The sequence below is a fragment of the Drosophila rhopaloa genome, unplaced genomic scaffold (genome assembly GCF_018152115.1).
Source record: "Drosophila rhopaloa isolate 14029-0021.01 unplaced genomic scaffold, ASM1815211v1 contig_163, whole genome shotgun sequence".
Classification (NCBI taxonomy): domain Eukaryota; kingdom Metazoa; phylum Arthropoda; class Insecta; order Diptera; family Drosophilidae; genus Drosophila; species Drosophila rhopaloa.
Window position 1 is genome coordinate 7,376,342 of NW_025335043.1, and position 27,905 is coordinate 7,404,246.

Genomic DNA, 27,905 nt, shown 5'->3' on the forward strand with positions numbered 1-27,905 from the left:
TTAACATTTTTATATTATGTCGTAATGTTTTTAACTTTATAATAATGTTTGTTTTATTAAATAAATAAAGATACACAAAATTTTATCAGCACTGAAATAGTTATAAAACTAAGAAATAACTTTTGTGACTATATATAACTATATAAGGACGGAGACGTCTCTGCCAAAAAAATTGGCTTGCAATTTCGTCAGTTATGCTGCTTACTTGCGGCCCTTTGACAATTCTTTTTTCTTCTTTCTTCCCCGATACCTTTGTGGAGAAATATAAGGTTACTCGAAAATCTATTATAATTATTCAGGACTTACCTATCCCTGAGCATCCTTAAAGTGCTGCGCTTAAGGATAAATAGTACAAATATAATTATACCAAAGGCGGAATGAAAGTACAATATAGCTTTTATAAATATATCCGTCTGAATAATTTCATGTTTTTGTGCCAAATGCATAATTTGAAGCAGGATCAAGGACACGCCCATGATAGCAAAGAGCCGCAAAAACTGTATGTAGCTAAGATCGGAAAATATAAAGAGTATTAGGCTAGTTACAAAATGATAAAGGGTATAATATACACCTCTGAAAGATTGTCGAAATTTCCGTTTGGATGAACCTATTGATTTCCCTCTTGACTTTTAAAATGTAAATCGCTGTCAAGACAAACATGATCAAATTGAAGATGCCTAGGATCATAATCGGTCCTTGGTAGTAGATCCAGGAAGATGAATCCCAGACTACAAGAGAAAATAATATTGTTAAATATAGTGCTTATTTAAATGTAGTTCCATATAAAACTCACCTTTTACAGCGCAGTCAGAAAATCCCACTAGAGGCATCCAATTCCATTTTTGAAGATCCTTTTCCCAAATTCCATTCATCACATAAATGACTCCTGTCGAAATAGCAGCGGTGATCCAGACAAATGCGCTATATTTCTCGAACTGATAACGAGGTTCATAATAATTGATCGAAGTGATAACATTCCACAAACAAAAGCTGACGATAGAAAACCAAAGATGGGATGCCATCTCGAAGAAGTACTTACTATAACCTGAGAGAAATTACCGAAAATTAGTATCCTGTCTCTTTAATAAGTTTAGGTAAAGGGTTACAAAAACAAGCACATTTTCAAAATTTTGTTGTCTGGAAGTGAAAAATTAAATATATTTCTTTGTGTATTCCAAATTTAATTGAAAAAAAAAACTCATTTTATTTTTTTTTATAGATTTATAACTTTCTGAGTTTCTACAAGCTTAAAGAAATAACTTTAAAAAAATGCAATTTTGCTTTAATGAGGACAAATCGCGTGTGAATTTTAACTACTTACCTGCTGGAGCGCAAGTGTAGTATAGTAAATCGAATTGATCCAGTATCCAGATAAGGTGCTCCATGAACATGCTAAATAGGCAGCTGACTAGGCACTTGCCGAATAAATTCCGGAGCTTCCTAACGTACAGATAGACTGCGATTGTGAGGATAAAACATACCAATGACATCATCATGACTGGAGGAGCAAAAACAGGGAAGGAAAGTTAAAGGGGAGGTTAACAATCAATGATCGTCCTTACTTTTAAGGAAGCCTTCTGGAATTCCCCGTGGGCAAATGTGGATTGCAACCGATATGGATTGATTTTGAATTTCCGAATGAAACTGCGGATACAAGCAATAATCTTCCTTGGAAAAAGCACCTTTAATAAAGTCGATAATTAAGGTTCCGTTCTGAAAAGTTTTTGTGTTAGAAATGCAGAAACAATGGCAAACCAAAGGGCATACCGTATGAATTGTAAATTCATCTTCCCCGATATTGAACATTTTATCGCAGGGCAGAAACATATCCCTTATCACGGTTAAGTTGAGAAGATTGTACTGCCCATTTCCTTTGCAGCTATTCAAATTCAAAAAGCGGTTACCTCGCACGATCTCCTCCTTCAGGTTATCATTACAGGTTCCATTGGGCAACATATTCTTGCGGGGACAGCAAATCGGGACACAGGGTCTCTCCTTGCAGACGCATGCCCTTAAATTGTTAACCACCAAATTCGGGGATCCATTTTCCTGCACCGTATAATTGTATTTTCCTATGAGGTGTGCAGGAATTTCACGGCCATCAAATATGTAGCTGCCGTTAACCCTTTTTAAATATTTAATATCGATGGTTTCGGAGAGGTGGCACGAAATGTCTGCACTCGATTTCTTTACGACAGTTAGAATAAGAATTATACCCAACAATTTTGAGAGCAGACCCATTTTGTTCTACAAAAAATCTAACTGGGACGATAAACTCGACTGAGGCTCAAAACAATTTGTGTGCAGCTTATAAAGCCTGCATTGAAACTATTTCTAAGACCTAAAAAACAATCTCGACTTTTGGGGTTTGGTTTGGGGGTTTCATTAAACCGACTTATTCCCTGTAGCCCAATTAGTTTATAGAAAGGATCCTTGAGATTGCACAAGCTTTTTCGTTTCTGCCAACTATTTGCATACAAGTATAATTTAAATGGGTTCCTTGAGAATTAGATAAAGTACTCAACAGCCTACACTACTTATTGCGAAATATTTTCAATTGTATTTTTTGGGAAAAATGATTTGATACGAACAGTTTTCAAGACCTTATCAACGGAGCCAGAAATTCCGATTAAAACACACGCACACTTCTACATCCACTTGACTGTTGATGCTGATTAAAAAGATTTGCACGGAGTTAAAAATATTTTTTTTTTTAATTTGAAAAGCAAATGGCCATATAATAATAACCATAAATTAATTTATTCAAACCTTATGAAATTGACATTTGTTTTTTAAGGATGATTCCCGTTCAAAGGGTTAAAAATTATTTACTTTTTAATAAATAATTTTCTAACCCTATCAGAGGGAATTATTCTGCGGATCTTTGTCATAATGGGCATGTCTTTGATCCTACATTCAAAGTTCGCATTTGGCGCAGAAATAAAATTTTATTCAGACTATAATATTTATAAAAGAAATAATGTACCTTTATTCCCCCTTTTGTATATTTATGTTTGTGCTGCTTATCCTTAAGCGCAGCACCCTAAAAATGCTAAGGGATGGGCAAGTTCAATATGACTATACTACATTTTTCAGTATTCTAATTTTTGTCCCTAATTTTCATTGGCTCGAAATTTTTCTAGCATAAACGTCTCCATCCTTTAAAATTATGGAAATTATTTTTTCGTTTTATAACTATTCTAGTGCTGTAAAAATTTAGCATACTTTTGAGATTGTGTAGAAGGTTTCCTTGTTAAAATTAATTTGATAAAACGAACATCATAATAAGGTTTAAAACATTATGATTCTATGAATTCTAATTCTCATTCTCTCAATACCGATGGCAAAATAAGCATCGATGTTATTTTTACAAAATGAATTTGTCCCTACGGAAAATTACCCCTCATTTTTCCACCAAAAGATGGCCCCTTCTTCGTCCTAAAAAATTGTTATTAGAAACGCAGGAAACAGATGGGCGATATAATGACAAACCTCAAACATCATATTCATGGATTTTTTCTGATGGATTATACTCCTCGTTCTGGTTATTGAAATTTGTGTGGGGATTATCTCAGGAGATATCCTTCATCATTACTGTTTCCATTGGGGAGCTTGCAGATACAGGCTTTCAAATGTTTTTTCACTAATTTTTTGATCCGAGGCTAGCAGAGATTTCGAGATCTCTTCACAATAGTTAAATAACAAATTTTTGTTGCACTTTCTTAATATTTTTGATCTATATGTGTTTAGCGCGGATAGCTAAACTTGACTGAAGTTCGATGGGATAAGTTCGCAGTTTATATATGTTTTCATCGAACAAAATTGACTTTTAAAATCAACAGCCAAGTAATTTGATGATTATTCGTATTCCCAAAAGAACATATTCTCGACCATTGGCATTCACTTGGGGATTTTAATGGGCACAATCTCAAGTATATGAAATTCGTTGGAAATTTTTTAAGCCGAACTTGAAATTTATGAATAACCAGCTAAGTTCTCGCATATGGCACTTTATCGACTAATTCCCAGTACACCAATTCAAATTATTTCGTACGATTATACAAATAATTTACTTTTAATTTGTATGGAATTTTTGTATACTTTGTTTTACGATGCATAGGGGAAATAGGCTTTATACTCAAAATAATGATATGCATAAAAGAATGATGAAATGAAACAAATGCAAAAATTGACTTTTCTTTGACTGGATTCTTTCTTTGAATCCAACGTCATATTTGAATACCCCGCCATTTTTGTCAAAATGCGCTTTACAGCACTCCGTTTTGTTTAACGGGAATTTTTTTTTGCTTGCAGAAATAAATTCAAACAGGTTGAAGTAGAAGGAGTAAAAAGTAACAACATCTAATTGTGAGTTAAATTATTCATTATAAAGTATATAAAATTAACTTATAATAGCTGAAAAACCTTGCATTTATTTTCACATTGAAATAAATAAGAGAGGCATTATAATTTCGATGTGATCCCAAAGCAATTTTATGATTTGGTATATAAAATTGTAATAAATAATTGTAAATATATAGCAGATGCACGCTTCTTAAAATACTATTTTAAAGTCATACAAATTTTGATAATGTGATAATAATATGACCTGCATTTCCAAAATAGCTTGAAAAATCAATTTGGGTCACCAGTTGCATTGTTTTTTTTTTGTTTTTGGCGCAACTACTGTTGTTAAGAGCAACGGATAAATCAATCAATAATGTTCAATTCCCAGTAATTTGTGCATCGGCCAGGATGCAGAAATCGGGCTCCGACGAGGGAGCCTCTGGTGGCCAGCCGGAGGAGTCGCCGCCGGCTCCCTCCCAGAAATCCATCGATACCGGCAACGGCGCCGAGTTTCAAATCAGTTTGAACGAGTTCCTAGAGTTTTTGAAACTATCCTGTCATGTGAACGATATGATAGCGAAGGCCGACATGGGGAAACCACACACTAGGGAACCGGTGCCGCCAATGGAGGGCAATGCCCCCACATCCAAGAGAACTTCGAAAAAGGACGAGTTCGACTTTGCGCAACTGGCGGAGAATCCGCTGGTCAACGAGCTTCTCGGCCTGCGACGTCCGTCACGGAATTCCAGTATACGCCACACGGACGAGAGTCGCTCCAGTTTGCTCCAGGAGGCGAAATCCAGTGTACTGCGTTCGGGACACAGTCACCACAGCCGCACATCCCGTCCAGAGTCCACCTACCGGGGATTGCATCCCAAATTGGGCGAGCAACTGGATGCTGCCATCAACGAGGGCGTCCTCGACTCGGTGCTGTCCTTCATTTGCCCGGTTCCGCTGCCCACTCAGCTCCAGAATGGCAGGAATAAGCCCAAGCAGCTGCAGCCCCCGAAGGAGCTTCTCACCCAGACATCGCCCACTCCCACTCCGAATCCTGTTCCACCCGCTGCTCCCCTTACCTCCGGAGCATCCAAATCTATGATGGAGCTGGGCCACTCGCATGCTCCTCTGTCTGCAGCTACTCCCTCGGCCCCTTGCCTCCAGCAGGCTCATCCCGGTGGAGATGCTCTGCATCAGGATCAGATAACCAATAGCATGGTGCGGGCGCTGATCAAGGAGCCGACTCCCAAGCCGATTGGATTGAACGCCGGTAGACGCAAATCCCTACTGCTGGTTAAGGACAGTAAGCATGCCAGGCAGGAAAGAAAAGAGTGAGTATATAAACAGAGATATAAACAATATTCCTTTTTTGGTTACCAAATATAGGTTTAATTATTTATTTATTATTAAGAACTTCTAGAATTCTAAATACAATTTTAATTACAAGTATTTAAATTATTTTCTCAAATTTTCTTTGTACTTTTTTCCATTACATAATATATTAAAAAGTGACTTTGGGAATTGAAACAAAATCAAAACCTATTTAAGGCTAAACCAGCTTTGCGTACCAGAAATATACGATAAAAGTATTATAAAATCTTTTTACCGTTTTTTAAAACTTTTATCGTACATTTCTTCAGCATTTCAGATTTGTATTTTTATGAAAACTGTCGTTAACTTTCTCCTCTGTTTTGACAGACCCGAAGTGGTGATCCATGTCTGCGATGAGGTGAAGAACACCTCGAAGGACTTCACCTGCCCGCAACATCTGCTGGTGACCAAAATGGGCTACTTTGCGGATGTGACCGCCGGCCAACGGCTGGAGGAGATGGACATATCGGTGCACTGCGACATCCTCATATTTGACTGGCTGATGAAGTGGATCAAGCACAGTGCCCAGAGCCAGGATCTCCCCGTTTCCGGCCAGAGCAGCGGTCCGCAGTTGGATGGCAACAATGTGGTGCCCATTTTGGTGTCGGCCAGCTTTCTGCAGATGGAACCGCTGCTTCTCGAGTGCCTGGCCTTCTGTCATGCCCATCTCAGCGAGGTGGTCCGCACATCCACGAATCTCTCGTGTCTGAACGATGCATTGGTCACCCGACTGGCGGCCATGTTCACGAATCTGGAGCTGGAGATGGTGAGGGATAAAAAGGAGCGAGTGACACCGCGCCTGTGGACCAAGTTGATACAGTCGCTCTGCGAACCCGATCCGGAAGCTCTGAGGGGACATTTCTATAGCATGTCCGGGCTATTTCGCTGCTCCCGCTGCTTCAATTGCGTGACCAACACCATGAAATCCTATGTGAGCTGTGTGCCCAGCAACATCCGGCTGAATCGCTGGGGTCAACTGATGAGCCACCATGTGCGGGATGCCAACTGGGACCTAAACGTCTATATCGTTCAGTTGTTCAAGGAGCTCAAGTCGTGGCGGAAAGTGTATTGGAAGCTATGGGGTCACTGCCATTATCTGTACTGCTGCACTTGCGAGGCTCACTTTCCGGTCTACCAGATGCACTGGTGTCGCTTTCATCCGGAGGCACCCAACTTCCTGGGACCCGTGGGCAATGCTGGACCCGCTGGACGATTTTCCTGCTGTGGTCAGCAGGCCTTCCGCTACGAGACGCTGCCGGGACCAAATGTTTGTATTAATTATTGTACAAATTTAATTTAATTTTTAAGATTAGGTCAGATTTCTCAAAGTTATGATTGCTGGTTCAAAAAAAATGTATTCCCAATATATCATAATAACTTTTAATTCCCAACTAGAGGTTATATTATTGCATTGTTATATCTTAGTCTATTTCTTAAAAAAAAATTTAATTTTAACTAAAGGTTAGCTTTAAGGTCACTTTCCTGACGGACAATACAAACATTGAGAAATCAGTCCTAATAATTATATGTCCACCTTTTCAGGGCTGCCAGTTCCGCGAACACAGCGTCCTGGTGGAGACGGATCGTGAGCGGGCCATCCTGGCCATTGCTCAGTTGGTGGGCGAGAACTATGCTCTCTGCGAACAGGCACCTCTGAGGATCCAGGAACTAGCAGCCGCCGGCGAGATCAGTCCCAGTTGGCAGGGAATCTCCTTGACTCCCCAGAGATGTCGCCAAGGTCTGCTGCCACAGCTCTGCATGGACAGTGTGCTGAAAAGGGGTGGGTAGATGGTTGTCTTTCCATCAAAGTGTTCATTTCTAATCTCTGATCGATAGTAACAAACCACCGGGTGAGCCGTAGGATGCGTGGATCGCGCTATCAAATGGACACCAGCACCGATTCCGAGACGACGTCCACCAGTGAAGATGATGCTCGATGTCTGCGTCCGCGCATGCGCAACGTTCACGATGACGACGAGGATTACAGCTCCAGCAGTGATGGCTGCGAGTCGGAGCATCGTCCGCCACCTAGGAAGGCACGTGGCAAAAAGTCACGAAAGCGGTTAGTTTATGAAGATCAAAAGACAAAAATATATATAATACATATCTGAACTTTATTACCAGTCCCACCGATGTCTCGGGCCGTTTTTGGTCTGGTGAGCTATCGGCCCGCAGCAACCAGGATCATCAGCGGGATTTCGAGGAGAAGATCATGAAACAGGTGGCCAATTATGTTACCAAGAAGACCGGAACGGATCAGTGCCTTGTCCAGAATGCCCAACCACTGGGCGGCTCCTATGTCCGCCTCGAATGCGAGTGGAAGGAGATGCTGAAGCAGCGCCACAGCCATCACAATATCCAGGGAGCCAATGCCACTGGCCTCTCGTTGCCCCAAAGCAGCAACACCTGCATGGGATCCGCAATCGCCACGGGTGGATCCTCCGTTTCCGTCATGTCCAAGCAGAAGCACAAGTAGAAATTCGTTTTCTTTGCATTCGCCAGCAAAGATCGTAGACCAAATATTTAGTCACAGATTATTAGTAAAATATTTAGCGCAAATCATAAATATTTAATTGAAAAAGTAGAAAAAAAATTATATTAATTGAAAATTTAGAAAAATATATAAATGATTATATTGCATCTTAAAAGCATTAAACGTTTTTTAAATAATATGGAGAATATAAATTTATCATCTTATGTACGTTGATTGGTTTTTATATAATCAGTACAAATTTAAAGGTTTGTAAATGACCAACAAGTTGGAGTTTATTTAAATTTTGGCATTAGACAGAGCCTTAAAATTGGATTAAACAAATATAATTTTTATTTCGTCAAGCTAGGGTAAATTACATTTTCCATTTTTCAGTCTACTACGAGTTTTACAAAAATTATTTAAAGTTTGCAGGCTGTCTTGCACAAACTAAAATCATAACTTCTCATTAAGCATTTCTTAATATTTGTTTATTTATTTATTTATTAACTTAACGCAATTTACAAAGACTTCGATTTGTTATACACTTCTCATGTTCACATTTAATTTTTTAAATCATTTTTGTTTGTGGTACAAATAGGGTTGAAATGGAAAAAACTGTATTATTTAAAAAAGGACCTGCAAATAAATGCAACTGCACGTAAGAAAATGAAACGGAACCCTGGGTTCAATTGCATAACACATGCTTGAGGGGCGGGTGGCATGGCCTTAGGCTCAACCTTTTGGTGACCCACCCAGCGGCAAAAGGTGCACAATATTCATAAAAATATAAAGAACAGAAAAAATATTGGTATAATTACAGGGCAATGCCATTTCGTGGACAAAATTTACGATAATCATTTTGTGGGTTTTGTGTGTTTACTAGAATTTAGCATTGTTGCCGATCTGAGAGGTTGATGCTGAAGTTGCTGGTGAAGCCGCCGCCGTGAATGGTACTGGTGATTGCGTGGCTGGGGCAAGCTAACTAAACAGGCCCTCTGTGGCCTTCTCCAGGTTCCAGTTCTCCTTGGAGAGCACGGCGCGCGCGTCATGCTCGTCGATACCCATGTCCTTGAGACGTTGGATCTTTGAATCACAATCGGGAAAGGTGTGCGGACCGCCCGCATATGCGTTCGTCCAGTGCTTGGCGGTCAGCAGGAACAGGTCATACTTGTCCTTGAACTGATATGCCACCACGGCGTCCTGCGGATCATCCGGCTCGGCGGCAGCCAGGAGCGCCTGTAGGGACAGCAGGACAGTGCGCAGGGTCATCGCCGCGGCCCAGTTGTCCTTCAGAATGTCCAGGCAAATAGCGCCTGTCACCGATGAAATGTTCGGGTGCCAGATGCGCGTTATGAAGCGTACCTAAAAGCAAATTTCAATTGAAATCAGTGCTGTATTTATCGTAAGTTATAATTTAAGCTTTACATTTACAAGGTTTTAAACATTTTTGTAGTTTTAAATAAATATAAATGAATTTTTAAATTTACGTTTTTGTTAGTTTTGCTCATATTTAAGTTGCTCTTTTCTTTTAAAATTCTTAAAAAATCCCGAGGGTTCTGAAAAAAAGGAGTTACTCATTGTTGATTATTTTCTGATTCTCAGATGTATCTTTCGGCTTAAATATTATATTAACAAGAGGATTAACATCCTTTAAACAATTTAATATATTAAAAAGGATCACAAGGATATTAAGGGGTACACCGAAGTACTTATCTTTAAGGGATTGATCGGATTTGTCTGAGGCACTTAGACCTTTTTAGACCTGGTTAAGTGATAAGACAATAAATATCACTTTTGCAGCATTCTATTTACAACAATACTAATTTTAATGCAAATTATCAATTTTAAATGTATTTTGTTGGTAAATAAATCGTATTGAGGGACTGAAGCTTCCTTGTGTTGTACTAACCTTTGGCGGATTGAAGGGATATGTCTCGGGCACCTTGATCTCCAGAATAAACTTGCCGCCCTCGTAAGGCGTGTCGGGCGGACCAGCGATCTCGCCGCGCAGCTCCGTCCAACTGTCGTTGACCAGTTCGATTTTGATGGAACATTGGACGATCTGTCAGTGAATACACATTATTAATACAAGTCAGTGCGGGCAGTGTTTACATTTTTGCTCTACATATTCTACCCTAACTATATCGAACCAAGAAGCGCGCCAAAAAATGGAAGCAAATCCCCGGGCCGTGGACCTCACCCCCTGCAGCACCATTAAGGGTGGTGGTGCAGCTGGCGATGCCAAGGGAGCGGGTAAGTGTCCTTGGTCCTCGAAACTCACCTCCTCGCTGCGCATCACCTCCTTGAACTCCCGCTTGATCCGAGACACTGCCATGTTCGCCATGATGGTTCTTCTGTTTCGGGCTCTCTTCTCTGTTCTGTTCTGTGTTCTCCGTTCTCTCCGTTCTCCTTTCTCCGCCTCTCCTCTTCGCTCTTCTCCGTTCTCTTCCCTGTTTCTGTTGTTGTTGGCCCTGTGCAATTTTGCGGATTTTGTGGTGCGTTGCGTAAATTACACCTGGTTGGTATCCACTCCAAGGTCGCTCCACTCTATCGCTTTCCGGGATTGTCGAAGCAAGGAGCTCGACCAGCACACAATAAATAACAAGCTCAATATCCCAATTTTATCGAAACTGACTTTTGCTCAGCACGTCTATTTTGCTGTGCTATTTTTTTTTTGTTTTTTAGTGTGGCTGCAGCACCGCATGCCAAAAATTCTGAAAGCTCGAGCTTCCAGAACCCCTATCGATAGGCTAATCGATATATCTATATATATATGAAGTTGGCGCAAAAAAATTTAAAACGTCCTCTAAAATTTGTTTTTAAAATTGTTTGGTTGTAAAAAACTTTCTAAGTAACTCATTAAAAATATAAATTTATTGGCTATACAAATTTTATTTTAATTTTAAGTCATTTAAAAACATTTAATGGACATATAAATAATTTAAACAATTTCTAAATATTTCTTTAGCAATTAATGATTTATTTGACTACCATAATAATACATAACAAAAATACATAAAGATGATCGATTCGGATATACATTTTCTGACAGCTAAACAAAATGATTTAAACGAAGAACACTGATAATACTCTTTCAACTTATTTTTCAGTCCTCTGAGTTTTCAGTCTTCTCATCTATTTTAAGATCTATACAATTTTTGGGTCTTGCTAAGTTTAAGATTGGTATTCCTTTAAATATTAAGGCAGCAATCACAAGTCTTAAATAAACATTTGCAAGACTTCTCAAAGAACATGAAATCTATAAGGAATGTGGCGCCTAGTAAAACCGCCTTTAGGCTAACATCCATGTCCTTTTGAAAAGTGATGCCGAACATATCCGCATCTGTTAAAAACTCACGCCCAAGTCCAGACCACTTCTTTGAGATCCTGCCGACATTATCACCGGTTAGAGATACCACCTAACAATAATAGTCTATAGTTTGTGAAAACAAATAAATAATATAGATACTCACATTAAAGTCCACATTGCAGCACACAGAGCAAAAGCACATAGGTCCTTCAATGCGTAGGGCGAGGTCTCCACTTTGGTTTAGGATGCGGAAGGAAGGTCGACAAATAGACCACTCCTCCTCGATACTACCGATGACATTTCCGGGTGGTGCCGAAACATCGATGCTGTGCAGGCAGCAGGGAAAACAGACGGAGGAGCAGCCCAGTGGCCGGTGAAGATGGATCACCTCTTCCTTCAGATAGTGGTCAAACACCTTCATATGGAAGGGTCTCTCCGGACAGCAGTTACGGGTGCAGCAGTTGGTGTCCTCCACCGCATAGAACACCTTCTGTCCCAAGGCGTTTTGGATGGAATACCGGTTGTTGGTCTCAAATCCAGTGATGGCCTCGAAAAATTCGACCTTCTGCTTAACCAGAAGCTGATCTATAATCTTTAGGTACTCCAATCCACTTGCACTGCTTGGTATTACATTTTTCCAGTCCCCAGCTGGTCCACCTCTTGCCATTCCAGTGCCTATTCCAGGTTGAGTTACTATGGGTAGCTGCTCTGGGGGATATCCTACGGACCCGGGAGGATATCCTACCAAAGGGTGAAATGGTTCTCTAATGGTTTTGTCCGGTGGTGAACCGCTTCCATCACCCACTTGGTTTGTTTCCTCTCCTAAGCATGGCAGTTGAGAACCCAAAGGGGTTTGGGGCGCAGTTTCGGAATTCATTAAAATCCAAGTATGCTAAAACCACAAAAATTTTAAAACAATTATAGAGACAAGCAAGTTCTATAATATGTAAATGCAACAAATTTAACACCGGTTAACTAGATTAGTATTTTAAGAAGATTTATTTTGATAAGCTCCATTTACTGCACCATGGCCTAGCGACCTACTCAAATAAAGTTGTCTGATCCGAACCTGTTTTTGATATCGGATCAAAAACCTCCCCATATACCATCGCTTCAGTTAGCCACAGCGTTTCATTGGCACGGAGCTAAGGTTATTTTCCATTGCGTCTCAGATCTTGAACACCGAATACATAAAACTTATAGAACAAAACCAGCATAAATCAAAGTTCTTGTGACCTCAGTATTTTGGTTCTATTACGCTCACCTGCCTTGTCTGCGGTCGGAAATATGAAACTTGTTTTGCCTCCTATAAACAAAAATAAGAAGTTTATTCTTTTAAGGCGTAGGCCTCTCTTGGCAACAGTCCGAAAATAATAGACAACCATTAATTATGCGGCATACGATCTTGTGTTTATAGAAGGTATTGCTACGGAAAGCGGGTATATGTGGTATTACTGCCGCAGATTTTCAATATATATTAAGTAATTCTCTCGAAAAAACCGTTCTGACACCAAAACAATATTTAATTTTTGATTATTTAAAAATTATAATGTTACCATTTTTAAATCATATGACTATTTTTTTCATTAAACAACACAAAACAATTTTTAGTATATAAAAAAAATGTAATTAAAATTCTTTTAATTTTTACCGACAAACGATTCAATATGAATTCGGCGATCTACTTATAGGGTATACCCCCTGGACGAAAAGCCTTCAAATGGTCATTCTCTTTTACTGCCCAAATTCACGTTTCGCACAGCAGAAATGGCGCTCGTGAAAAAAAAACGTGTCAGCAAAAGCGTGTGGGGAAGTTTTGGAGTCAACCCAGCAACAATTTTCGGACAAGGAAAATAATCCAGTAAACATTTTGCGGACTAGCTTAAAATGAAGAGTTGGCCAATGTTTTTTTTTACTCATTTTTGTGTTTTGCACACGTGTTTGTGCTCCCCTTTTGCTCCGCTCTTCTGCCCCAAAACAACTGACCGATACAAACAAAAAATGCCGGCTCTTCAACGCTTTTCTACTCTCCCGCTCTCCTTGATACACCCTTGCAAAAAGTATTACACTAGAACTGTGCAACCTAACCAAATATATAATAACCATCATATTTATGTGCATACATGTATATATTAAAGTTTAGTAACATTCATAGTTAATTTTAAATTATAAATTAAGACATTAGAAGATAATTAGTTATAAATGTTTCCTTACTTAACGACTTTTTAAAAATTAGTGTATCATTTTTCTGCCCTCTCTTAAATTTACATATCTTCTATAAATGGTTATATGTATATATAAATGTATATGTGTATATTGTGCTATGTTTAAAGCTTAAATCAGTCATTTACAATGTTTAAAGCTTAAATCAGTCATTTACAATTCTTGGTCATATAACGATAAAAATTAATTTATAAATATTTTTAACAACCACAGGGGTATAAAGTCTTCGTCTTGCTAAGTTTGCATTTACCTCTCGTTATCTCATGCTCTCGCACACCACAAACTTCACAAACGCAACTTCCCTCGCTCAAATTCAACTCGAAAGCGTTTCTGATTCATTCAGCTTTTGCATTTTCGGAGAAGCGGCTGCAATCTACAACCGTCACAGTTTTTTTCAACCAAAGTGTTCAAAACGCATCGTCTGGTGATTAATAGCTTATCGTTTTAAAGTAATTGCGACACTTTTCTACTGCACATGTTTTAAGTAAGTCTATTTATTGAGGATTAAATTTTGTATTATTCCCGGTTTTTGTGTGTGCGTGCCTTTGTTTTCCTCTCGACTCAAAACGTGCGTCGCATTCGGCACGTGGTTTCCGCCTCACCCCCCCGCGATCCACACTTTCTTTATTTTTAAACGTTTATATGTACGCCTCACTTGCAACGCCATTTGCGTCAATTTTAAGGGATAAAACACGGAGAAGAGTACGTCAACATTTAGCATTAGTTCATTTATATTTAGCCATAGGCACGCAAAAACAATTTAACAAATCGCAGTGTTTTCAGCGACGTTCTTTTGTTCAGCATCTCAGGTACAGTTGCACCAACAACGAGAAAACATCTCAGGGGCAAGAAAAGCAATGACGAGCCCCCAGTGAAATGAAAAAAACTGTACTCGTGTACTGTGGGACTTTAGCAATATAGAAAACAAAACATTCCTACGCATATCTTTTGTAGAATTGTTTGCAGAGCAACAATTAGTCCAGAGCCAATTGAAATCCATACAAATCACAACTACACAGAAGAAAATGTAGCGGTTTTTTTATTTTTTTTACAAAAATACAACTATTTATTGTTTTCTCTGTTTAACGGAAAACGTGTTCTATAATATAAATTAGATTCTATATACCTTTTTTATGGGATCATTAAAAATTAATTTTACTTCAGCGTTGGTTATACCTTAACATTGTAAAGTAAATTGTTTATGAATATAAATATATTTTCTAATATTCCTTATAATTTATATTTTTGCACTTGTTAAAATGCGAAAGAACTCTGATGAAATATCTTTTAAAAAAATTGTAAATACTCATCTTTCGTTTAAAATCACAAACATAAATAAACATTGTTGTTCTGACTCATTTTCTTAAATTAATAAAATATAACACAAAGTTTTAATAAATAAGTTTTGTTTTCCATCTTATTTCTAAATGTAAATAACTATTTAATTGTTATTCGTTATTTAGGGAAATATTTACAATGAAAATATTCTTACAAATTTTTTTAAAATAATTCTTGCTCTTAAATATCTAAAAATGCAAATGACGTATTATAAGTTAAATGGAAGTAGCCTCCCAAAACAGCTGATTCCGAAAAGAGAGGAAAGCGCTTTCCTTGTGGCATCCCGAAAGCTTTTATTTGTGGCATCAACTGCGCATCATCCCTCTCTCTCACTGTGTGTTGGTGTGTGTACCCAGTGCGTATGTGTAATAAACGCATACGGCATGTTGTACGGCGCTCAGTTCCATTTGCTCGCTCAATTTCGCCAGATGCGGCTGCTAATCTCAATCTCCAATTGTCGCTAAAAACAGTGCACTTTTTATTTAGCCTGGGGAAAAAACAGCTGTGAGTGCGACTTGTTGTTTAACGGGCCGCTAAAAAAAACACGGCGCTCTTTTCAGTCGCCGCTTACCTGTCGCAGCACCTTGATCTCGGGAATTAAGTTGTGAATTATGCCCGATAAGAAATGCACGGAAAACGAGCAGAATGGTGCGTAGTTATATCCTAGAAATCCCGTTATTGTCTGCCTGAGCTTGTGTGTGTGACTTTTCATGGCCAACTTGGGACATCCGTGGAACAGCTGTTTGCCGAGGTCGCGTCTCGTTTTTCAAAAGCTTTTCTTTTGGCGCGCGCCTGTTGGCATACCAGCATATTTTTTATGTTAAACTGGAAGTATAGATTGCACTTGGGTGATAATGAGCCTTTTATCTATCGGCTGGAATCTGTGGAAAATTTTCAGACAAATATTTAATACAAGTCAGGTTGCAAAAAATCCAGAGAAAAAACAATTTTATTTTAGAAAACAAAAGGTTCTTTAAGTTTTACAATTTTCATTTAATAAATTAGTTTAGCAATTGTAATTTTATCCCTAAACTTGTTATAAGTTCTGTGCAGCATTAGTTTTTCAAACCCAAAACGGCGTATTTTTTTAATAGGGTGTAATAAACTAATGGAATTATAAAAGTGTGGTTTTAACACGCAGAAACTTAGCTTTAAATTTCTTAAGATTATATTATTATAATATTGTGTAGCTTGGTACATGTACATACATATATGAATATTAAAATCATTTAAAAAAAATTAATAAAATATTTCAAATTATGAAAGCCTAGCCTATCGAACCGCTTCCAAAAAACCAAAATCGACATCGATAGCTTTAATAGTTCCCTGGAGAACTCGTAGGAAAATCACATGGTCGGACTTGGGGTGGCTTTACCTTAGAAGAGAGTAAAAGAGAGAGGCACACTCACACACACCCGCACAAAGCTTTCGCGCTGCCGGCATCGCTGTCGTCGTACTATACAAAGAGAGAGAGTTGCTCTCTTTTGCGCTCTTGCGGGCACACCGATAAGGCGGCGACGTCGCTGCCAGCGCTTGGCGAAAAAAAATTTATAATAAAAACTTCTACTCGTAGATTGTGTGATGCCAGTTCGCTCTGCTAATCCGATACGCGCTAGAAGTTTGATCCGAGACAATTTGGAGAAACAGGCTGGTTGTCTAAATTTAATCCACTCCAGAATGCCGAACATCAAAGTGTTTTCGGGCACCTCGCATCCGGATCTGGCCCAACGGATCGTCGATCGTCTGGGAATCGATCTCGGCAAGGTGGTTACGAAGAAGTTTAGCAATTTGGAGACCTGGTAAGTAGTAGTCCTGCGGGAAAATCCCCATCCTTGGGGGCTACCAACAAGTGTTAACCCGAGTGTTTTAAAGTGTGATAATTACGTTTTTCGAAAACTGTTTGTCAAACCCATGTGCTCAAAGGGTCCTTGACAATCGCTGAAGGTTGCGGCCTATTTCTGCCAGAATCAAGCATGGAAATCAATGGGAATTTTGATTACCTGCAGCTGCAGGATTTTTCAGAATTTTGTGGGTTGCCTTTGGCTTGATTTCTTTTTATTTTTATTGATTTAACAAGTGGACTGTACACCGTCTTTGTCGCTACAGCCCTGCGTTTGTGTGTGTGTATAGTGCTGGTGTGCTGGTTTGTGTGAGAGTAACACACAGACACACACACGCAAAGCTCGACCAATGTCGCGTGCAATTTTCGGCGAATTTAAATTTAATTTAAAAATCCAAAAGAACTGAAAAAAAAGAAAATTACTTTTAATTTTATATTTTTAATTAAATTAGCAGCTGTTTTAATGTGTGTGTATGTCTAGACTTGCGGCTTGCACGCTTTTTGCTTCCCTCTCTTTCTCGCACTCACACAGGCGCAAGACCAGCCAGTCAGCTGCTGATGCAACAACAACAAATAATAAATAAAGGCGCCACTGGGTTTTCCCTCACCCCCATACCAGTTTTTCGTTATCAACTTTTCTTTTTAATAAAATTAAACAAAAGCCACATTAGCAAACAATTAGGCGGTGAAAAGGTGAAAGAAACGAGGCAAACGGAAGAAACCGAAACGAAAATAGAGGTTATAATACGCGCTAAGCTTTTTGACATGATACGCGCTTCGTCGGTGTGCGTGTGTTTTTGTTATGCTCGCACTCAGTCGCACGCACACCAAGCCAAAAATAACAGGCGATGGCTGATCGAAGCGAATATACCCTATAATAGTCGTTGTAGAGGGCTCTGCGTGTTATATTTCAACTGAAGTCTAAATTTAAATAATTTAATAATTTTTTAATAAATAGGGGTATCCATATAGTAATTAAAAAAATATTGCGTTAAAATTGTTTTTTATTTAAAGTTAACATTATTTTTAGTAAGAATATATAACATTTTAAATCAAAAGCCCCTTAATGAAAACAAAACATTGGTTGAAATTGCATACAGTACTATGTCTGAACAACAGTACGTATGAGTGATTAATTTTGAAGCCAATGTGGTCTGCACATAAAACGCCGTTTTTCCAAAAAGTGTCTTTTGTGTGCCTATCTAGCAACCAAATATACTCTGTTACAGGGTATTAAATGCCTCCGAGTGTGGAACCACAACACGACTCTGTCACGTTTTTCGTTAGTTGACTAAAAGTGGGAGAACTCTCTCTTTAGGTGAGAATCGAGAATGGCGAGAGCGCCACATCAACAGTCGGCAGACGTTACGACGTCGACGTCGACAGCGATAGTGGCAGCAACACCCCCGCATTCTGTAGAAGCCTCTCTCTTATTATTTTCTCTTTCACTCTCTCACCAAATAAAAGACCCCCACGTGTGCATAGTGGTTGTTGCTCTACATTTGTTGTTGCAGTATTTTAGTTTGCACTTGTCTGCTTTGTTTTTGTTGCCCGTCTCGCCTTCTCACTTCTCTCTGCGTTTTTCTGGTATTCTCTCGAACAGCAGCCAGAAAATCATATTGCTCCAATTTACACTAGTTGTTGCTATTTGATAGTGCTGGTGTAACGGGTCAACCTTTGCTTTTTTTTCTTACTTTGTCTTGATTGCTTTTGTTGATAAAACCGAACGAAAGGCGATGATAATGATTCTGTTGTTGTTTTTGTTGCTGGGGCGTCTGGGCTAGAGATCAAGTTATAGTCAAGATTATAGTCAATTGAAGGGCGCTCAGATGGGGCGAATGTGTTCATACATAGTAAATAATGATTAAGACTGTGACACTAATTTGAGTTTGCACAATTCGGTGATAATGGAAGATAAGATCAAAACAGAGAGCAGAAGAAATGAAATTATTTAACACCAGACAAAATAGCGATATTTATTAAATTTTTAATTCACATTTTAGAAATGGTAAATGGCTTCGACAGAATAATTTGTTTTAATTAACTAATTACAGTGAAACCTCTAAGTAGTAAGCACTCTTCTATAATAAATTTAGTTGACCAAACGAACAGAAATTATAGTTTGAAAACGACCTTTTTATTCTTTTTTGAATTTTATTAATTATGCCCGTAAATCAATTAAGTAATTACTACGAAGGCCATAAAAAGTATATAAAATTCAGCAATTCAAAGAGACTACAACCAAGAAAACCCACAAACGACCTTTGCCGAAGTCCAAGTCCAATTTCAGTGGCAATTCATAATAATTTTTCAATAACCCCAAAGTGGGCTTCAATTTCAAATTTTGAAGGTTTTGCCACACGCAATTCTAAACTGTTTTCGCCACCCCCTCTACAAACCAGCCTACCTCCCACAATAAATGTCAATTACAAAGCACTTTTTCCCCGACTAAAAAGTTTGATCGATAAGAAATTTGCGTGTTTGCCTTTTGAGGTCGTATGGTATCAACGAGCTTTTGAAAGGGGCCCGAGTTAATAATGATAAGGGGCTTATAAATCAACAGAAACCAGCAACTAAGCGAAAGCGATTAAGATTCGGGCAGACTGAGATTAGGTTAGTGGGAGACGTTTGGCAACAGTCTTTATTTTTACAGTATAACTACAATAAAGTGAACTTAGCGATGTGAAACAGAATTAAAAACACAAAAATTGGTCAACATTATTTGTATATGTTAGGATCGAAAAAATTGAAATTGAATCACTATCCAACTCTTCTTTTGAACCAAAATAGATAATTTGAGTTAATAATATTTATCAAATTTTTAAGCCTTTTTAGGTCTTTAAATTACGTACGATAACACTTGTACAGAAGAGGAAAAGAATGTTTAAAGCAAACAACTATAAAAATAAACAAACAAAATACAAAAAAGTGTGAAACTGGTGATTTCAATTAGAGATGTTGGACTGTTTTTCGTTTTCATGTTTTTTGTATTTTCGGTTTACATTATCACATGAGCAGACAGAATTGCGAACGAGGAAAGAGATAAAAATACGTAAAAAACAAAGGAAAACGAAATGAATTTTAGCTGAAATTCTATTTGACGGTCGGGCAAAGAAACAGCTGCTGAACTGTTGCTAGTTGCTGGCAATGCGGCGGATTCTGGCCAATTGCCAACTGTCGCAAGTCTCCCGTACGCCCAGCACATCCAATTCCCTCCCCCTGGTTTTTCCCTTTGATTTTCCCAAGTTTTCCCGGCATGCTAACAATGTCATGGTGGCGAACGGTGAAAGTGTTTTTGCAGCCCCGACAATCTGTTCAAAAATGCATGATTTAATGGCATAATGCATCCGGCCAAGGTTGATGAAATCGCTGCATTTAGCCGGCCAATACTGATCTCGACCGAACCCTAGATAAGAAAAATATTTCTGCGAGACGTTGCAATCAATACCCCCGAAAAAAGCCGGTCAACAAAATTTTCGCTTATTTTTTTTTTGATAAGCGGTTGCCGAAATAGGTTATACTATACTACAAAAACGTGTCACGCGATTGGCGACACGAATTTGTGTATGACAAAGATAGCCCCGAAATATTGGACAAATTAATTACGGGCCACATTGGCACAGGTCGTTCAATCGATAGCCGGTTGAGGGCTGATGTTTCAAATGCCATGTAATTGAATTAACCTTCAATGGAAAAACAAAAGCCAAAATAACCATGAGAAAGCAAAAAAAAGGCCACAATGAGAGAAGTAGTTGGACCAGTGAGCAGTGTTTTATTGAGTGAAATTGGCTGCTTTATGAAATCTAACTTTTGAACAAAGAATAGTTGTGGCTTTTCTTATTGAAAAGATTTTTATTGGGGGAATAGTTTTGATTTATAGGATTAAAGATTTATGTAAAAAAAACAAGAATATACGTTTATTCTGAATTGTTTATATATATTTTATTTATTTATGGTACTACTATACACCTAATAAACATGACATATGTTTATGTTTACAAATGTTCTGGGTTATTTTCTAATTTATTTCCGTCTTTGAAATGCCGATTAAAGCTCCCATTCAAGGGTATCGAAAATCTATAGTTCAAGTTGCCTACCGAGCTCTGAGCAAAACTGAAACCAAAACAAAACAAAATGTAAACAAAATAATAAACGAAGCGGCGTCGGTGTCAGTTGTCGGTGCAAATATTGCGCATACGCCATGTGTGTGTGCATGTGAATTAGAGAAGATTCGATTAGATTGCGTTGGCCTGCAGTTTCGATGGGCGTCGTTAAAGGTCAACAATAGTGGGCGTCGTAAGCGTGGGCGTGTATTGTTTGGATTATCAATAATTAAGGGGAGGACGGTGAAGTAGAGTAAAGGATACTTTGGGAACTTGTGAATTTGAGAGCTGTTGCCAAGACATGCGAGCTCGAGCCAAACAATGGAAATTTTTCCACACTGAAGGAGTGTAATTTACACGAGATACATTTTTTGTTTACACAGAAAACATTGGTATTATATTGGTGTATACCGGCTTGATGATTTCAAACTAATCGATATATTTTTGAAGAGATTCCACCAGACTTTAACTAGCGAAATAAATTTCCAAACTTTAATATCCAAATTTTAGTAAAACTGTGTAATCGAACTATCTTTAATAATTTAATGGATTCGTAATGGATTCATATGATACTGTAATAATGTTTCAGAACTGCTCAAGTTTTCGGTGATCTAAAAACGATATGCTTTAGATTGAAAGTATTTTGGTGTGAAAACCTACCAATTTTTGTCCAAATCTTGCTGATATTTTCTCCCAGTGCACCCACATCCAGCCTTTCAACTGACCCCCCGCTCTCTGTCTTTGCAGTGTGGAAATTGGGGAATCGGTGCGCGGCGAGGATGTGTACATCGTGCAGTCGGGATCCGGCGAGATCAACGATAACTTGATGGAGCTTCTGATCATGATCAATGCGTGCAAAATCGCTTCAGCCTCTCGTGTTACAGCTGTGATTCCTTGCTTTCCATATGCCCGCCAAGACAAAAAAGACAAGGTAGGTTTGCCTCAACACGATCCGGCCGCCGAAAATCACACGGTACTATATTCTCTGGATCCCTTTTCGGGTCCTACGTGCAAAGAAAAGCAATGTAAACAATTAATTCTAGATGATCCGACTATTACTCCAACTCAAAGCCCACACACTGTTTCTATTGGGGAAAAGTGTAAACGAAAAAGCGTAAACTTTTCCCCCGAATGTTTTCCCCAACGTTTAGCTCGATTGTTAATTACTTGCTATATATATATAACCGATTAATTTATCCTATATATACATACTTCTCTTTTTCTGTGTGTGTGACTGTGAGTTTCTAATGCATTTTGTTAATCAAGTTGGATTTGATTTTCATTTTCAAAAAGTTATTTGCAACGAAGCTAAGCTGGAGGAACGCAAAAAATGTAAAAACGCACGCAATTGGAAAATGTGGAAAATTTGTACAACAAATTTAGTAATATATTTTGCTTAATTTTCCTGCCGTTTGTGATTAAATACTTTAATTATTTTTACTTCCCATGCCATGATCGCTCTCTCTTTCTCGCCCTCCTGCTACTATCTCCCTCTACCCGCGCGTGTGTGTGTGCCTTGGTGTATTTCTCTCTCTTTCTCCGTCTCTCTATCGATCTCTGTCTATCATTCTCCGTGAAGTTGGCAGGCAGTGAGGATAATGCGGAAAGCAAGAAACTAGCCAAGAAAAACTACGATTGGAAATTTAGGGTATTTACCTTGTACCTTTTCAACCACTAAACGCTCACCGAATTCACACTTTATGTTCTTCTAATGGGAAATTTCTTATTAATTTTCTTTCGAACCAAAAAAAAGAAACACTAAGAAAACTGGAAGGGAATATCGAAATGGCAAAATCATCCTCAAACTCATAACTCACGAAAGAAAATTTTTGGCGTCTGGCTTAACAAGTTTCACGTTTCTCTAAAGAAAATCCGCTTTTTGTCTACCTTGCATGTCCTTCCCTAAATCCCTCCTCCCTGCTCATAAACTAATAAAGAAGAAATTCTTGGCTAACCCACAAAGAAAATTGGTGACAAATGCAATGAATAATAATTGGCAATAAATTTAAGAAAATAAATTTTCCACATACTTTCGTTGCCTCTGTTTGTCTTGTTTCGGCGGCTCTTCATTGCAAAAAAAAAAGGGAATGTGAAAAAAAATAATTTACATAAATTAATCTATATTTAATAATGGACCTCTAATAAATATTATTGTTTGTGCTGTTTCGACTGCTGTTTGTTTGTGTTGATTGTTGTGATCCTGCACTTTTGTTATTGTCTTATCGGCCCTGACAACAGCCTCCTTTCGGGGCTTAAACAAAAAAATATTTTCCATTCCACTTGATTAAGTTTTTCCGTTGCTAGATAATCCCCTGTGACGTCAGACGATTGGATCGGCATTGGGGGTATATACATATAGACGTTGAACCCTGGGGGTCAAGCGCACAAAATGCACAAATATTTTTCATTTCTGTAATCTGTAAATGAGTTTCTTGACATTCAAGATAATCAGCTAAAATGGAAGGAAAATATATAGTAATTTTTAAAAATGTTTTTCTTGAATTGGCACTGCAACCTGATTTGAATTCAATCCTATCACTTGACTAACACACACCCTATTTTTAAATACAGATTATGACTTTGTTAACTTAAACTTATGATACCCCCTTATGACTCCATTTCCCACAATAATTTTAATTTAAAACTCTGAATTATTCTGAACTTTTTCTGTTTTCTTCTTTTTCTTTTTATACTCTTTGTCTCTCTTTTGCATCAAATTACCCAAAATAAAAACAAACCAAATTCGATTTCTGTTGAACTTAGGAGTTTTCAGCCAAACAATATACTGTGAGTAGTTCGGTTAGTTCCTGTATCCCAGGCATTATTATTTTTAATGCTGCTGCGGGACTAAAAACAAGACCATTTTGCTTTAGATTATTTTTGTCTTAAGCCTTTTGCTTTGTTGCGTTCGTTAATGTTTTCTTTTGAGTTGATGGTACCAGACGGTCGTTTCCCCAATCCTATCTATACACATGTTTATATCCGACCGATGTTTTGCATGCCTTATTCTCAGTTCAGTTCGGAATTCAAATAAACCACCAAAATCCAATCCCCAAATCAAATGAGAAAAACGGAAAGAAAAAAGTGAAAAATTGTTCGATTTTCTTTGCACTTGTTTGCGTATTAACCGATCTATCTGTATATGTTTATCTCTAACTGGCGTTGCACCTTCATCACCTGGGTATATATATCTCATTCTCGGCCTCTCTCGATCTCAATTCATTATTTCCGGGGTGCTGCACCAATTCACATTCGTCCTTTGTGTTGTCGCAACTGAATCTCTTTTCTGTCTATGAATTATGTATCTCCATATGCAATCTATTGGAACGTTAACCTCTTTGTTGATTTCTGTCTATACATAAGTGTGTCCATGTTCGATTTTGATTTCCATGGTTTACTCCTCATAATGCCTAGCCTTAAGATTTCCACCACTACTAGTTGCGCTAATGGAAACCTTTAATTGCATCTCTTTCTACGCTGGCCAATGCACAGAGTCGTGCGCCCATCTCGGCCAAATTGGTGGCCAACATGCTGTCCGTGGCTGGAGCCGATCACATCATAACCATGGATCTGCACGCCTCACAAATTCAGGTAAGTCTACACGAGATTCTATATAATTATAGTTATAAGAAATTATGAAATTGGGGCCTAAGTTGATCAAAATATATGAAAATGTAAGGAAAACATACGGTTTAAATAACGTTCAATCAAATGTGGAGAATTTCAAAAATTTGAAGACCCCTTTTCAGTTTCCATAGATATTATTTTTTTATCCGATTACCTGGTAAAAACTACATTAGTCACTTGTAAAAAATTTATTAGACAGCTATAAAAACAATAACTCAAATGAAAAACCCCAGGTGAACCTTCTCAAAGTTATCTTTGATATCATTATATTTGCAAAGCCTACAATGCGTTTTTCCTATCGCAGTTCGATTTGATTTATCAGCAAGCTTTCAATTACGATAAAGAAAATGTGATTTTCTTTTTGAACGACGTAACAATTTCGCTTTGTTTATTTGGTGTAAAGCCAAAGAAAGTGTTGCAAGAATGCAAATTGAAATACAAAATATATGGTACAGATATATCCAATAACATGCGGTCGTCCAACGGCGGAGCCGAAATTGATATTTTGTTTTTGATTTGATCCTCAAGAACAGGCTCCTCCGCCGCTTGGCTAGGTGGTGAACTCGATGTAGGGCTCAGAGTCGTCGTTAATATGGGTATGGGTATTTGTACTGATTCTATTATCGTCATCGTTATCGCTGAGCATGGGTCGCATGGAAAGAATGCTCACCGAGAGTTTGCCCAGTTGGTCCATCAGCTCGGAGATGCGCTCCTCCTTCACGGCAATCATACTCTCCAGATAGTCAGCTTTCTGGGTGATGGAGCTGATGTAATTGGACTTTTCGGCGCTCTCTCTTACTGCTCTTGTATAATATTCATAGTCAACTACTTTTTTGGTCACCTTCTTGATCTTTCCATTGACAAGGGTGTCCACGTCCATGGTCAGCACTTTGGGTATCTTATCATTGGAGGAGGAACGCTCGTTCACTTGAGTGAGGGATCGGTTGAGGGTGCGACTCCGGGTATCCTTATTAACCGACTGTTTGACCACTTCGCTTCTTTGGGAACGCGTGGGCGAGGCTTGCAGCATGGGACTCGGTCTGGGACTGCCACACTTGGTCACAGCAATAAGTTCCTGAAATAGCGTTTCGATAGCTCCGGGGACCGCTGCAGCCAGTTGTTCCATCAACGCACGTGGCATATTAATGCCCAACTTCTTAAGAACTTTGGCGTTGAACGTATCCCAGCTTTTAAGCTTCAGCACCACACTGCATTTGGTCGGATAATTGTGCAGATCCACTAGACGGGGATGGCATTTCTTAACAATCTTGGCCACGGGTAGGACATCAGAGAAATAGCGACGGGTACCCAGGTCCAGGATAATACGTTGCTCCTTAAGCCATTGTTTTAGGTCCTCATGCCCCTCCATATTAAGCATGTGATTGGGGGATTGGGCTTGTGACTGGGACATTCCGTAGCTTATCTTTTTCTTTGGGATTTTACCTGCTTAACTTTTGTTTGAAATTTTTTTTATGAAGATTAGAGATGTTGATCATTGGGGGTCAAAACTTTAATGTAACTGTATCTCGACACAGATTGTTAATGCCTGACAACTATGTGTGATCTCCCAACGACTACTTGATGTATAACTAAGTTAAAAACTCCGCTTCCAGGGCTTCTTTGATATACCAGTTGATAATCTCTATGCCGAGCCAGCGGTACTGAAGTGGATCAAGGAGAACATTCCCGAGTGGAAGAACTCGATCATTGTGTCGCCCGATGCTGGTGGCGCTAAGCGGTAAGATTAACTTTTCATCTCTTCAGAACTGAATGTAAATTAAAAGGGCTCTCTTTCAGTGTCACTTCGATTGCCGATCGTCTGAACGTGGAGTTCGCTCTGATACACAAGGAGCGCAAGAAGGCCAACGAGGTGGCGTCCATGGTTCTGGTGGGCGATGTCAAGGACAAGATTGCCATCCTGGTCGATGATATGGCCGACACATGCGGCACCATTGTGCATGCCGCAGATCGCCTGGTGGAAGCTGGAGCAACCAAGGTGCGTTCGCTGGACTCTCCATTTAAATATCCACGTTTTAATGATTTATTTTTTGGCTTTATTCAGGTTTATGCCATTCTGACGCATGGTATTTTCTCGGGTCCCGCGATTTCGCGGATTAATAATGCCTGTTTCGAGGCGGTGGTGGTGACCAATACTATACCACAGGATGGACATATGCGGGATTGTCCCAAAATCCAGGTTGGTATACATCTATTAAAATGAATTTTAATGTGTCCTGATTTGAATTAAATCAATTGTAGAAGCCCTTTTGTTATACAATTGTCACGTTAAAATTACAACTTCATTTAATTTTATGAAACGTGTCTCTATAACCCGAATTTATTTATCAAAAATGTTAAATGGTTTTCTTTTTATTCCTCTCAGTGCATTGATGTCTCGATGATGTTCGCCGAGGCCGTCAGACGGACACACAACGGCGAGAGCGTCTCGTATCTCTTCTCAAATGTTCCATACTAAACAACAAACAAAAAACCGGCAGTTAAACCAGCAAACGTTTAAAACAGCAACCAGAACACCGTTAGCAAGCTACCGCAAAAACACATCTTTAACAGCAATTTATAATGCAACCAACAACCACAACAATTTGAAACAACTTATTTTGCCATCATAATCGTTATATATTTTTTATGAATTAACTATTGTAATTAAAGCAAATGCAAACTCAGTAGATGGGAAATCGTCATGTAATTATACTAAATAGGAACCTAAAGATAACACTAAACAACACAAAAAAACAACAACAACAGAAGTACCCAAATGCAATGCCTTTCCTTTGTATAGTAGGATCTTTGTTTAAACAAACTTTTGCCGTTTTCTGATTTTAAAAGTTAGCACGAACGATAATTCCCAGTTGATTGGTGTAAACATGCTCTTAGAGAGAATTTTAGATTTATAGATTAACACCGTAGAAGATATACACCTAAATCCCCACACGAACACACACACACACACACCCAAAACTCCCACACATACACTCACACACAAAAAATATTGTAATTTTACACTGTGCAACAACTTTTTGATGATTCTTTATTGTAAGTTCATAATGAAAAAAAAACGCAAAATACTTGCAAGTTCAAAATAAAATCTAGTAAAATTAAGTAAAACAAAAAAATACAATTGAAAAGAACATAGCGAATAGGCGTTAAAAAATAATAAACAAAACAAACACAACAACAAAAAATCTAAAGAAAAAATACAAAAAAATATTACAGAAAACTAATGAAATATGTGTTTTAATTTAAACTTTTTTTTAA

At 38.5% G+C, this 27,905-nt stretch overlaps 6 protein-coding genes across 14 annotated transcripts; 2 read left to right on the top strand and 4 right to left on the bottom strand.

Annotated features, from left to right (window-relative positions):
• Nucleotides 1–107: 107 nt before the first annotated feature.
• LOC108043224 (probable G-protein coupled receptor Mth-like 12) lies at nucleotides 108–3,204 on the bottom strand. The gene is made up of 7 exons (XM_017121808.2): nucleotides 1,768–3,204; nucleotides 1,563–1,713; nucleotides 1,322–1,498; nucleotides 794–1,045; nucleotides 572–728; nucleotides 307–507; nucleotides 108–250 (listed from the first exon to the last, which is right to left on the bottom strand). The coding sequence occupies exons 1-7, from the start codon at nucleotides 2,239–2,241 to the stop codon at nucleotides 202–204; spliced, it is 1,461 nt and encodes a 486-aa protein (XP_016977297.2). The 5' UTR covers nucleotides 2,242–3,204; the 3' UTR covers nucleotides 108–201.
• Nucleotides 3,205–4,342: 1,138 nt separating this feature from the next.
• On the top strand, nucleotides 4,343–8,290 carry LOC108043055 (uncharacterized protein KIAA1841 homolog). The gene is made up of 6 exons (XM_017121593.2): nucleotides 4,343–4,368; nucleotides 4,736–5,675; nucleotides 6,043–6,982; nucleotides 7,258–7,495; nucleotides 7,552–7,777; nucleotides 7,840–8,290. Exons 2-6 carry the CDS (start codon nucleotides 4,756–4,758, stop codon nucleotides 8,189–8,191), a joined length of 2,676 nt encoding a protein of 891 aa, XP_016977082.1. The 5' UTR covers nucleotides 4,343–4,368; nucleotides 4,736–4,755; the 3' UTR covers nucleotides 8,192–8,290.
• A 364-nt stretch (nucleotides 8,291–8,654) lies between these two features.
• Nucleotides 8,655–10,881, bottom strand: LOC108043057 (ubiquitin-conjugating enzyme E2-22 kDa). Its single transcript, XM_017121596.2, has 3 exons — nucleotides 10,470–10,881; nucleotides 10,098–10,250; nucleotides 8,655–9,550 (listed from the first exon to the last, which is right to left on the bottom strand). The coding sequence occupies exons 1-3, from the start codon at nucleotides 10,530–10,532 to the stop codon at nucleotides 9,167–9,169; spliced, it is 600 nt and encodes a 199-aa protein (XP_016977085.1). The 5' UTR covers nucleotides 10,533–10,881; the 3' UTR covers nucleotides 8,655–9,166.
• Nucleotides 10,882–11,229: 348 nt separating this feature from the next.
• Nucleotides 11,230–12,902, bottom strand: LOC108043056 (phospholipid scramblase 2-like). Of its 3 annotated transcripts, XM_017121595.2 has the most exons (4): nucleotides 12,763–12,902; nucleotides 12,130–12,390; nucleotides 11,662–12,063; nucleotides 11,230–11,607 (listed from the first exon to the last, which is right to left on the bottom strand). In XM_017121595.2, the coding sequence occupies exons 2-4, from the start codon at nucleotides 12,373–12,375 to the stop codon at nucleotides 11,380–11,382; spliced, it is 876 nt and encodes a 291-aa protein (XP_016977084.2). In that variant the 5' UTR covers nucleotides 12,376–12,390; nucleotides 12,763–12,902; the 3' UTR covers nucleotides 11,230–11,379. The 3 variants fall into 3 exon arrangements, with proteins under 3 accessions (XP_016977084.2, XP_016977083.2, XP_044314192.1); XM_017121594.2 differs by having other exon boundaries at nucleotides 11,662–12,390; nucleotides 12,763–12,897; XM_044458257.1 differs by having other exon boundaries at nucleotides 11,427–11,575; nucleotides 11,662–12,390; nucleotides 12,763–12,898.
• Nucleotides 12,903–14,078: 1,176 nt separating this feature from the next.
• On the top strand, nucleotides 14,079–27,871 carry LOC108042173 (ribose-phosphate pyrophosphokinase 2). 6 transcript variants are annotated; one of them, XM_044458252.1, is made up of 9 exons: nucleotides 14,079–14,205; nucleotides 16,633–16,858; nucleotides 21,750–21,933; nucleotides 22,582–22,650; nucleotides 24,483–24,593; nucleotides 26,243–26,367; nucleotides 26,427–26,625; nucleotides 26,692–26,826; nucleotides 27,013–27,871. In XM_044458252.1, exons 2-9 carry the CDS (start codon nucleotides 16,641–16,643, stop codon nucleotides 27,103–27,105), a joined length of 1,134 nt encoding a protein of 377 aa, XP_044314187.1. In that variant the 5' UTR covers nucleotides 14,079–14,205; nucleotides 16,633–16,640; the 3' UTR covers nucleotides 27,106–27,871. The 6 variants fall into 6 exon arrangements, with proteins under 6 accessions (XP_044314187.1, XP_044314185.1, XP_044314186.1 ...); XM_044458250.1 differs by lacking the exon at nucleotides 14,079–14,205 and adding an exon at nucleotides 15,639–15,707; XM_044458251.1 differs by lacking the exon at nucleotides 14,079–14,205 and adding an exon at nucleotides 15,640–15,707 and having other exon boundaries at nucleotides 24,495–24,593.
• Nucleotides 24,988–26,206, bottom strand: LOC108042172. 2 transcript variants are annotated; one of them, XM_017120329.2, is made up of 2 exons: nucleotides 25,300–26,206; nucleotides 24,988–25,246 (listed from the first exon to the last, which is right to left on the bottom strand). In XM_017120329.2, exons 1-2 carry the CDS (start codon nucleotides 26,038–26,040, stop codon nucleotides 25,217–25,219), a joined length of 771 nt encoding a protein of 256 aa, XP_016975818.2. In that variant the 5' UTR covers nucleotides 26,041–26,206; the 3' UTR covers nucleotides 24,988–25,216. The 2 variants fall into 2 exon arrangements, with proteins under 2 accessions (XP_016975818.2, XP_016975817.2); XM_017120328.2 differs by having other exon boundaries at nucleotides 24,988–26,205.
• Nucleotides 27,872–27,905: the final 34 nt, after the last annotated feature.

Excerpts from the sequence above, each read along its gene's own strand:
- LOC108043224 (XM_017121808.2), bottom strand. The coding sequence starts at position 2,241 with ATGGGTCTGCTCTCAAAATTGTTGGGTATAATTCTTATTCTAACTGTC. Across the intron at positions 1,046-1,321 it reads CTACACTTGCGCTCCAGCAG|GTTATAGTAAGTACTTCTTC; the intron begins GTAAGTAGTTAA and ends AATTTCTCTCAG. Across the intron at positions 251-306 it reads TTAAGGATGCTCAGGGATAG|GTATCGGGGAAGAAAGAAGA; the intron begins GTAAGTCCTGAA and ends TTCTCCACAAAG.
- LOC108043055 (XM_017121593.2), top strand. The coding sequence starts at position 4,756 with ATGCAGAAATCGGGCTCCGACGAGGGAGCCTCTGGTGGCCAGCCGGAG. Across the intron at positions 5,676-6,042 it reads GCCAGGCAGGAAAGAAAAGA|ACCCGAAGTGGTGATCCATG; the intron begins GTGAGTATATAA and ends CTGTTTTGACAG. Across the intron at positions 7,778-7,839 it reads GGCAAAAAGTCACGAAAGCG|TCCCACCGATGTCTCGGGCC; the intron begins GTTAGTTTATGA and ends CTTTATTACCAG.
- LOC108043057 (XM_017121596.2), bottom strand. The coding sequence starts at position 10,532 with ATGGCGAACATGGCAGTGTCTCGGATCAAGCGGGAGTTCAAGGAGGTG. Across the intron at positions 10,251-10,469 it reads AGGTGATGCGCAGCGAGGAG|ATCGTCCAATGTTCCATCAA; the intron begins GTGAGTTTCGAG and ends ATTCACTGACAG. Across the intron at positions 9,551-10,097 it reads ATCCCTTCAATCCGCCAAAG|GTACGCTTCATAACGCGCAT; the intron begins GTTAGTACAACA and ends ATTTGCTTTTAG.
- LOC108043056 (XM_017121594.2), bottom strand. The coding sequence starts at position 12,375 with ATGAATTCCGAAACTGCGCCCCAAACCCCTTTGGGTTCTCAACTGCCA. Across the intron at positions 11,608-11,661 it reads GCTGCAATGTGGACTTTAAT|GTGGTATCTCTAACCGGTGA; the intron begins GTGAGTATCTAT and ends TATTATTGTTAG.
- LOC108042173 (XM_044458250.1), top strand. The coding sequence starts at position 15,671 with ATGCCCGATAAGAAATGCACGGAAAACGAGCAGAATG. Across the intron at positions 21,934-22,581 it reads GCCAAGACAAAAAAGACAAG|TTGGCAGGCAGTGAGGATAA; the intron begins GTAGGTTTGCCT and ends TTCTCCGTGAAG. Across the intron at positions 24,594-26,242 it reads TGCACGCCTCACAAATTCAG|GGCTTCTTTGATATACCAGT; the intron begins GTAAGTCTACAC and ends CTCCGCTTCCAG.
- LOC108042172 (XM_017120328.2), bottom strand. The coding sequence starts at position 26,040 with ATGTCCCAGTCACAAGCCCAATCCCCCAATCACATGCTTAATATGGAG.